The sequence below is a fragment of the Protobothrops mucrosquamatus genome, unplaced genomic scaffold (genome assembly GCF_001527695.2).
Source record: "Protobothrops mucrosquamatus isolate PMUCROS unplaced genomic scaffold, P.Mucros_1.0 scaffold2319, whole genome shotgun sequence".
NCBI classification, from domain to species: domain Eukaryota; kingdom Metazoa; phylum Chordata; class Lepidosauria; order Squamata; family Viperidae; genus Protobothrops; species Protobothrops mucrosquamatus.
The window spans coordinates 40,711-51,489 of NW_015388403.1; the positions used below are offsets into that span (position 1 = coordinate 40,711).

The following is a 10,779-nucleotide window of genomic DNA, read 5'->3' on the forward strand; positions in this document are numbered from 1 at the left end:
GAGTGCTCTTCTTGGCATCCTCTCTGACTATAAGATTCATATTAATGGATTAGTTTCATTATTGTTTAAAAAATGGCTGCTGAACCTGTGAAAACAGCAAAAAAAATCCATCTATTACTATGAAAAAGCAAACATATCAAAATGCTAATTTAACCTCTAAGATTCATTATGATTCATCAGGCACAGAGGAGACTAGCAAAATCAAACTTCAAGTATCCACTCATATTTCAAATCAATGGAATTCTCTTCTTGGCTTGGGTAAATTATTATCATTGCAAATAGTTGTTACAATGAAAATACTTAGGTCTATACATATACATATATATGCATACATAAATACACACCTATAAATTTATATATGTGAAAAATCTATACGTATTTCGGACTTTCAAAATGTTTCAGAAGTGGATTCACTTAATTTGTTTGATCTAATTTTAGAAAGCTGGGGACACTAACAGATGAAACGGTGCCCAAAGCCTATGCGAGATTTAAAGCACCCCTTTTACCCCCGAAAGTCCTCACTTGCCAGGAAAACATGTCAACAATATCACAAGGAATGAAGACCGAGGGAGGAAGGCTGTTAAAAAATATGAAATAATTTTTTTTTAACTGTCCCATTTTTTCCATCTCCCAGCAGAAAATCACAGGCAGCAGTTTTAAATCATGCAGCGTAAGGATAAGAACATTTGGGGAGAGAAAGAATATGCAGCAGCAGCAGCCGACACGTTTCAGCCTCGTCCCTTCGCTGCTTCCACACCGCGGAGGAAAAGAAACAGCCCGACTTCTCCTCCGACCTGCCCTCCACTCACCTCCCAGGAGCCGCTTCCACCATCGAGACAGAGGAAGAGCATGCACCGACGCCATTCTCCTCCCATAAGTGAACCGGAAAAGGACGTTCTTCTGCCCTTTCCCCAAAGTCCTCTCTAGCAATCCAATCCTCTATCGTTTCAATTTGTTCCAGCTCAGCCTCTCTCCCTCCCGTATGACGTTGGCACCAGCGATGCGGCTGCTGTGTACAGAACTGTATTCTCTGCTTTCTAGGTACGAGTGTTGCTTCTCTGTAGAGCGCCATCTAGCGACATAAGGTTGAAAATCACGCTGGTCCTATCTCTTCCCTAAAGCGTTTGCAAGGCGTTTTCATGGATTCCCTGGTTCTTTAGGGGCCATCAAGTCGTGTTCGACTCCCACCGAGCACATCGATAGCTTTTGTCCAGGACAATCTACCCTAAGCCTTTTCTTTCAGGTCTCCCAAGAGAGCAGTCATCGTCCCTCTTCCTCCAACTAAATCAAAGGAAAGTGTCCTGGGGGGGGGGGAATTATATATAACAGCCAAGGAGAAAGTGCATCTCCTTTGAGGGCTGGTGAAGATTGTTCCAGCCAGTTTTTCATCTTGCGGGTTGGGGGTGCAGGATAACTCCCTGAAACCTGCCTCTGCAACTTAGACAGAGGTGTCACATTATGCAGCTGCTTGGGTGGGACCAGAAGGTAATCTGATGCAGATGTCCAAATGGGAACCCTTGGATAATCTTCCTCCATATCCTGGCCCAGAAGAGGAGGAAGATGACATTGTACCTTTAGGGTCCAAAGTTAGGCCATCTGCACCAGAAGACCTGCCAAAAGAAAACCAATAAATTAGTCAAAAATAACCAGGAATTAGAGGAGGAGATGAAAAAGAACATGGCAGAAGGCTTTTGCCCTATGGTCACAAGACAGCAGAAAATGGGACAAGTCTTTATAGCACCTTTTAGACAGGTGCCTATAGGAGAAGGCAATCTGGGTTATGTGGAGGCCCCTCTAACGACCTTTGAAATCAGACAGTTCAAGAAGGAACTGCCTAAATTAGTAGAAAACCCAATAGAAGTAGGAAAACAGATTGAAATGTTTTTAGGACCTATGGAATATTCATGGAGAGAAATGCAATCTATATTTAATATGTTATTTACACCAGAAGAGAATGGGATGATTAGAGCAGCTAAGGAACAATGTAAGAAAAAGTTTCCACAAAAGAATGAACAGAATGAAATCCCTGATGCAGATCCAAAGTGGGAAGGTAACATGAATGCAGAGAGGAAAGCTATGGCTGATTATAGGGGATATTTAATAGAAGGTATTAAAAATGCAGCGCCGCAGAGTCTTAACATTCAGAAGGCACTGTCATTAGAACAAGGAAAGGAGGAAACACCAACTGAATGGTTAGAAAGATTAAAAAGCCAACTTCAAAAGTATGGATATTTGCATCCTGGTAATCCAGGACATCACATGATTTTGAAATATCAATTTGTAGGGAAAGCATGGGAAGATATTAGGGTAAAATTGCACAAATTACACACATGGGAAACTAAAACAATAGATGATTTATTAAAAGAGGCTCAGAAAGTTTATGCAAAGAGAAGAGAGAGATAAACGTAAGATAAAAATGATGGCTCAATTGGTGCAAGCAGGCCAGCAAAGAGGACGGGGATGGGGGAATAATCAGGAAACCAATAAGGGGTCTTGGGAGAGGTCTAGGCCGAGGGCGAGGACAGCCATTTGGTACCAGGGGATACAAACCCCTAAAAGAAAATTCCTCTGGACCCAGATTAGGGAAAAATCAATGTGCCTTCTGTAAGGAGGAAGGGCACTGGAAAAATGAGTGTCCTAAACGAAAGGAACAGGAGGAGTTAAGTCAATTGATGAACTTTGAAGATTAGGGGAGTCAGGGAACAAATCTGTTTTTGGGTCCAGCTTTCCAGGAACCCCTGATAACTTTGAAAGTTGGACCAGAGAATGAAGACATCGTGTTTTTGGTTGATTCTAGAGCCACCAGATCCACGCTGAACTTCATACCAAAAGGGTTGAAAATTGGACAAGGAAAAAGTAGGGCACAAGGCATAGGTGGGCATATAGTGGAAGCTAGAATTTTTGACCCCACTATAGTTAAGTCCCAAGAAAAAGAGCCTGGGGTATGGTGTGATTTTGTATGGGTTGAAGGGAGCTGCAATTTAAGGGATTTAATTGGTAAATTGGGGATTGTTAATATGGGAAATGAAAGGGAAATAATGGTAAACATTATGGCCTTAAGTGAGGAAGCTCAAAGTGAACCCCTCAGTTTAGGCAAAGGAGGAGAATAGGGAAAGGGTTCAAATTAAACCCTTAAAAGTAACTCTTAAACAACCAGGAGAAGCTGTACATCAGAAACAATATAACATAACTATGGAGGGAAGAAAGGGGTTGAAACCAATGGTCGAAGGACTATTAAAGGATGGTTATTAGAATCCTGCATGTCTCCTTATAACACCCCTATCCTGGCAGTAAAGAAACCTGATGGAAATTTTCGGATGGTGCAGGATTTGAGAAAAATTAATGACATAGTGGTGCCTAGATTTCCTGTGGCTCCCAATCCTTATACCATCCTGGGTAGAATACCTTCCCAGGATAAATGGTATACTGTATTGGATTTAAAGGATGCCTTCTGGTCTTGTCCTTTGGACCCAGGAAGCCTTTGCCTTTGAATGGGAAGATCCAGACACAGGGAGAAAACAACAATTGAGGTGGACAGTGTTATTCCAGGGGTATCCTGAATCACCCAATTTATTTGGACAAGTTCTGGAACAAATTCTGGAGGAATATCAGAAACCTCCACAAGCGACACTTATTCAATATGTCGATGATTTGCTATTGACAGGAGAAAAGAGGAATAAAGTAGAGGAAGCTACAGTAGAGTTACTAAACGTTTTGGCAGAAAAAGGTTTGAGAGTGTCTAGAAATCAAGCCCAATTGGTAGAAAAGGAGGTAAAATATCTAGGACATATTATAGTTGAAGGTAAAAGGAAAATAGATAGCAAAAGGATTGAGGCTATAATCAAGTTGCAATTACCAACAACAAAAAGAGCCTTAAGGGGATTTTTGGGGATGACAGGCTATTGTAGGTTATGGATATCAGAATATGCTAGCAAGACTAAAACGTTATATGAAAAACTTTTGCAAAATCAACCTGAGAGATTAGAATGGACTCCAGCAGAAAGAAAAGATTTTGAGAATTTGAAAGGGGCTTTAGTGGAAGCCCCGGTATTGTCTCTACCCTCACTGAAGAAGCCATTTCATCTGTGAGTGGGGATACATGAGGGACATGCCATTGGAATATTGACTCAGAAATGGGCGGGACAACAAAAGCCAATAGCCTACTTGTCTAAGTATTTAGATTATGTCATCCAAGGATGGCCAAGGTGTATTCAAGCCTGTGCAGCTGTGGCTTTGTTAGTAGAAGAAGCCAGGAAATTGACTTTTTTGGGGGGGCATTGATAGTGACAACTAGCCACCAGGTTAGGGCGTTACTATCAAGCAGAGCTTCAAAATGGAGGACAGACTCAAGGTTGTTGAAATTTGAGACAATTCTTATGGATCAACCTGATCTAATATTAATTGCTGGGGGAGACATCAACTCATCTGATTTTTTTATAGGAGCAAAATGGGCTAAGCAAGAAGTAGAACATGACTGTGCATCAATAGTGGACCTGCAGAATAAAGCTAGGGAAGATGTAGAGGAGGAACCCATAAAAGAAGGGAAAGAGATAGATAGATAGATAGATAGATAGATAGATAGATAGATAGATAGATAGATAGATAGATAGATAGATAGATAGATAGATAGATAGATAGATAGATAGATGGGTCATCAAGGGTGATTGAAGGAAAAAGGTATAGTGGATATGCTGTTATTGAAGGAATAAAAGTAAAAGAAAGTGAGATTTTGCCTTCAAATTGGTCAGCACAAGTGTGTGAGTTATGGGCATTACGGAGGGCATTGGAACTCTATAAAGGACAGACTCTAAATATTGCTTTGGCCTGGTACATACCTTTGGGAGAATATGGAAAGAGAGGGGATTGATAACTAGCAGGGGAAAGGCGCTTATCCATGAAAAACTAGTAGATGTTATGGAAAAGGTAACACATAGGCAAAAATAGCTGGGTCTGAGAAAGGAAGAAGAGAAGCCATAAATATATATATAGCTGTAAAAGGAAATGGCTAGCCAGGAAAGACATGTTGAATTGGAAAACCGGAAAATAAGCTGAATAAGATAAGAGGAAAGGCACACTGAATTGAAAAACAGGAAAAAAACCTATTGTTTTAAAATGGGGCCATAAATATCTACAGAGTTTAAAATAACCATTTAAGTGTCTAATATTTCTTATTATTATTGTATATGTGAATATGATTTAATATGTTATCAGGAAATGTGTATAAGCGGATGGAAAGAGTGTAACCTCATAGTACCTCAACCAATGGGGAAAGAGGAGGGATGTAGCGGCCGGTGATAGGGATGAATAAAAAAAGGAAATATTTTGGGTTAAAACTTTGAAGAGAACCAAGCTTTGAAAGCTTCTCTTCCGCTTATTGCAATAAACAAAAGGCCTTCACTGTGTCTTGGCTGGTTATTGGTCAGGCGAGCTTGCCTCTGGTCACGAAGGAAAGTAGCCAGGAACACATAACAGCTAACAAGCACCATATTTCCTACTGGTGCCCCATCCCTGCTAAGCAATGGAAATTTGGGCTCGAATTGCTGTCACAACCCGAGAACTACCTATATTTCTTTTCCAAACTCAGGAGAGGGCTGGAAGAGTCATTTCCCCCCTTCTGGACAGTTGGCATCCTGGCCAGCTTCATACCTTCAACAGCAGTTTGCTGTGCATAAGAAAATCATGAAAGGTTTTCCTGGCAGAGGAGTTCAAGGCATTGCTGCAGATTGAGATATTTTCTAAGCGCAGCTGAAGAGGGGAATAAGAGGTTGGCAGCCTGGAACTTCAACTCGCCCTCTGCTTGCAGCTCTGACTTTGCCACCCACAGAAAGGGCTGTGCAGGAGAAAGACACTGGGCCCTTCTCAGTCTGGGTTCAGGCCGGGACACATCACCAAAAGGGCATTGGCTGCAACTCTCATGGACTTTTGGAGGCCTCGGGATAGACGGGGTACAACCATTATGTCCTTCCTAGACTTCTCATCAGGTTTCAGTACTGTATCATCGACCATGATATCCTTCTGAGCAGACTTTGGGGACTTCTGTCTCCATGGCTGGTGTAGGATTCGTTGTCTAGTTCAAATAAACAATCACAAGCCAAAAGTTCCAAGAGAAAACGATGGTAATTTATTTGCACTCCTTTGCAAGGGGGCTGCTCCTTCTGCATGCAAACACACAGTGGACACAACCCAAATATTCAATATTTGTTCTTTATATTCCCCCATTGCCATTACAAATTTACCTCTCACCTCTTCTTCATTGGCTTAGTAATCATGCTGTAATCGTGTCGTCACAACCTATCCAGAGCTTCTAAAGTGAATATATTATCTCTGCCCCCGATTACTTCTCCCATTCCCCAAAACACTCAAAGAGCCACTTGGACCCATTTCCCACCAAAACCAAAACACTGGGAGCCGCAAAACCCTTTTGATATCTAAAATGAAGGTAATACTGCATATATCCTTTTTTACCTTTATTATAGGTATATATATATATATATATATATATACATACACACATATCATAAAGGTAAAAAAGGATATATGCATTGTTATCTTCATTTAAGATGGCAAAAGGGTCTCTCTCTCCTCTCCCTCTCTCTTTCTCCCCCCCCTCTCCAATCTTCTGCTCACCTGGCTTCAAGCTGTTCTCCAACAAGCTCAGGGGTAGGCACCCTTGGCTCTTTTATGACTCACAGACTTCAACTCCCAGAATTCCTAAGTCAGCATAGCTGGGCTAGCTAGCTCTCTCCTGCCCTTCCTGCTTCCTGCAGAGACGCACCAAAGGGAGGAGCCCCGTCCAATAAGCTTTTCAGCTCATCGGAAAACACCGTTGAGTCCTCTTTTTTCACACACACACACACACACACACACAAACACACACACGGAGACAGACACAAACACACACACACACACACAGAGAGAGAGAGAGAGAGAGAGAAGGGAAGCACAAGTGCCTCTCTCTGTCTCTGCAAATGGCAGAGGCGGCTGGGAGCCGCACGGGACGGCTCAAAGAGTCACATGCGGCTCCAGAGCCACAGGTTGCCAATCTGTGCCCTAATTCTATCGCCCTTGGCCCTTATTTACGAATTACCTTTTATGGCTGTTAGTTCCTAGAGGTTTTCTCTAAAGTTGCTATCATATCAGTAAATTCTGGTTTAGGACCGGTTTTCAGCGTAGAAGAGACCTTCCTAGATACAATTCTCAAGTTCAAGCTAGGCTCATGAGATTAAAATATATACAATTTATTTGCTTCAGAGGCTAGCATGTCTTCTCATAGTTCTGTGAAAACAATAAGCTCTTTTTTCCACACTGGTTCAGCTCAGTGTGGAGTCGGGCCTCTCGCAATTCAGGAGGCCCCGGGAGAAAAACCTTACACTGCTGCTTTCTAACATCTACATGAAACCACTAAGGGAGACCATCCATCTTATGATACCCCATTATGCACAGGAAGTCCTGGACTTATAACATTTTATTTAGCGACCATTTGAAGTTAAAACAGTGCTAAAAAAAGTGACATGACCATTTTTCACACTTACAACTATTGCAGCATCCCCCTTGTCACGTGATCAAAATTATGACGCTTGGCAATTGACTCAGATTTGTGAGTTTCATTGTCCTGGGGTCATGTGATCTTCTTTGTCGACTGAGGTGATGCACAACTTGGGGAACCTCCTGGACTCATGGCTCCTGCTTGAGAAGATCATAGGTGGGGGAGGGGCTTTGCAGAGATTTATCTGGTGCGCCAACTGTGTCCTTTCCTGGACCAGGGAGGCCTTGCACAGAGCTCAATCATGCCTTGGTCACCTCCAGTTTGGATCACTGCCCTGGACCCCCCCGGAAATTATAACTGGTCCAGAATGCCCCAACACAGAAAGTAACGAGGGCCTCTAGGTTGCCCATATCACATCTTTGTGGTGTGAGCTGCCGCAGGCTTTGTTTCTTTACAGGTGCAATTGAAGATGCTGCTCATCACATTTAAAGCTATTTCTTTATTGTAGCAGTTGCACTTGGAATTAATACACCACCCCACTGTGCTTCATAGCACTCTCGGCTTACAGTGTCAGCATATTCTCCCCAACAATCTGGCTTCTCATTTTACCGATCTCAGAAGGATGGAGGGCTGAGTTAACTTCGAGCTCCCTCAGGATCGAATTCCAGGCTGTGGGCAGAGTCAGCCAGCAATATTGCATTCCCACCACTGAGCCAACAGGGCACCTGTCAGTAATGTTCCACTTTTATTATTTCTGCATCTATCTGTTCTACCAGGTCAGATAGTGTGGGCATGCACCTAGCCCCTTCCCTTAACTATGGCCATCTGATAGGAGCTAGGAAGTGAGCCTTTTCTGCGGCAGACCCTGCCCTAAGAGACACTTTTCCCCCTGAAGTATGGCAGGCCATTATCCTCCTAGTCTTCAGTAAAGCAAGGAAGATCTAATCCTGTGGTTAACGTCTCCAATTTAGCTCTTTGCAAGGAGAAAGATGACCACTTTTGAACAAGAATGGCACAAGAAGGGCCATAATAGGGCCAAGCAGCCTGGTTAATTTGGCATATACATTTTCTTAACAAATAATATATGCATTTATGTGTAGAAATAGCTCAAGACAAACACACTTAATACAGACCCTGCCCTATGAGACACTCTTCCCCCTGAAGTATGGCAGGCCATTATCTGTATTAAGGTTTTATTACTGCAAGCCACCCACTCACCATAAATTGGGTTGGCATATACATTTCCTTAACCAATAATATATTTATTTGTAGAAATAGATAAGGCGGCAAACACACTTGATACAGATGCAAGCTCGCTTTCACTGTCCCAGCACAGCAGTTCCCCTTGACTCTGTGGAAGGGAAGGACCACACTGGGCCAGAGAAAGGAAGCTCAGATCTTTTCCCTCATGTTTGATACTAAAACACATCTGACTAAAAAGAATATGGCAAGAAATTAAAAGTTTAGTTTCTCAGCTGGGCTTCCAATTAGAGAAGAGAAATGAAATTCAACATTCTTCTACACACATCAAATTTTGCCTGTGTGATTTCTTGTGCCTGAAAAAGGCAGTATAATTTGTGAAACATTTTCCACAATCTGGGCATTTGAATGGTTTCTCTCCTGTGTGTAAACTTACATGATTTATAAGGCTAGACCTACTACTGAGATCTTTCCCACAATCCGGACACTCATACGGCTTCTCTCCTGTGTGAGTCCTCTGGTGTATCACCAGCTCAGCATTCCATCTGAAATTTTTCCCACAATCTATACACTCATGCGGTTTTTCTCCCGTATGATTCCTCTGGTGTATTACCAGATAGGAATTCTGACTGAAACATTTCCCACAATCACGACATTTATATGATTTCTCTTCTATGTGAGTAGACTGATGTTTCACCATGTTATATTTCTGAGAGAAACCCTTTCCACAATCTGGGCATTCATATGGTTTCTCTCCTATGTGAGTCCTCTGATGTCTAAACAGGTAGGAATTACAAGTGAAACCTCTTCCACACTCTGGGCACTCATACGGTTTCTCTCCTTTGTGAGTCCTCTGATGATTAACCAGGTGGGAACTCTGACGGAAACTTTTCCCACAATCTGGACACTCAAATGGTTTCTCTCCTGTGTGAGTCCTCTGATGTGTAACCAGGTTGGCATTCCGAATGAAACTTTTCCCACAATCTGGACACTTATATGGTTTCTCTCCTGTGTGAGTCCTCTGATGATTAACCAGGTGAGAATTTCGAATGAAAATTTTCCCACAATCAGGACATTCATATGGGTTTTCTCCTGTGTGTATCCTCTGGTGTCCCACCAGGTAGGAATTCTGACTGAAACGTTTCCCACAATCCAGACACTTGAATGGTTTTTCTCCTGTGTGAGTTCTCTCATGTAAGACCAGATTGGAATTCTCACCAAATCTTTTTCCACAATGCAGACACTCATATGGTTTCTCTCCTGTGTGAGTTTTCTGGTGTCTAACCAGGCAGGAATTAAGCCTGAAACTTTTCCCACAATACAGACATTCATATGGTTTCTCTCCCGTGTGAGTCCCCTGGTGCTTTACCAGGCAGGAATTCCGAATGAAACTTTTCCCACAATCTGGACACTTATATGGTTTCTCTCCTGTGTGAGTCCTCTGATGTCTAACCAGGCTGGAATTTCTAAAGAATTTTTTCCCACAATCAGGACATTCATATGGGTTTTCTCCTGTGTGTATCCTCTGGTGTCCCACCAGGTAGGAATTTTGACTGAAACTTTTCCCACAATCCAAACACTGATATGGTTTATCTCCCGTGTGAGTTCTCCTGTGTATGTCGAGATGGCAATTCTGACTGAAACATTTCCCACAATCCAAACATTGATATGGTTTATCACCCGTGTGAGTCCACTGGTGCTTTACCAGGTTGGAATTCTGACTGAAACTTTTCCCACAAACGGGACATTCAAAGCGTTTCTCCCTAGTGTGAGTTCTCTTGTGTCTCACCAGATTGGTGTGCTTGCTAAATCTTTTGCCACACTGGGAGCACTGGTAGAGCTGCTCCTCCTGCATCGGTCCTTCCATGAATAATGGGAGTGCTGTTCTGAGTAAAGCTTTTGCCACAGTCCAAACATTTGCATGGGTTTTCAAGGAGTGGATGGACTCATGCAAAAATCAGGTGTGATCTGCAATCCGTGTTTTTCCCAAAATAGGCAGTCGGTGGGATTTTTCCAACACTGATATTCTTGGATTCATGAGGTGGTCAAAAATATTTCTGATCCCTTGTCTGATGGTGTTTTGATCCAAGACG

At 42.5% G+C, this 10,779-nt stretch overlaps 1 protein-coding gene across 1 annotated transcript; it reads right to left on the reverse strand.

Annotated features, from left to right (window-relative positions):
• Positions 1-7,254: 7,254 nt before the first annotated feature.
• LOC107295359 (zinc finger and SCAN domain-containing protein 2-like) lies at positions 7,255-10,541 on the reverse strand. The gene is made up of 5 exons (XM_029285831.1): positions 10,140-10,541; positions 9,888-9,959; positions 9,720-9,815; positions 9,216-9,563; positions 7,255-7,332 (listed from the first exon to the last, which is right to left on the reverse strand). The coding sequence occupies exons 1-5, from the start codon at positions 10,539-10,541 to the stop codon at positions 7,255-7,257; spliced, it is 996 nt and encodes a 331-aa protein (XP_029141664.1).
• Positions 10,542-10,779: the final 238 nt, after the last annotated feature.

What these genes read in the sequence shown, in the direction of transcription:
- LOC107295359 (XM_029285831.1), bottom strand. Translation starts at nt 10,541, where the DNA reads ATGCAGGAGGAGCAGCTCTACCAGTGCTCCCAGTGTGGCAAAAGATTT. An exon ending in TTGGTGAGAATTCCAATCTG is followed by an intron (nt 9,816 to 9,887) that starts GTCTTACATGAG and finishes CGTTTCAGTCAG; the next exon opens with AATTCCTACCTGGTGGGACA. An exon ending in TCATTCGAAATTCTCACCTG is followed by an intron (nt 9,564 to 9,719) that starts GTTAATCATCAG and finishes AGTTTCCGTCAG; the next exon opens with AGTTCCCACCTGGTTAATCA.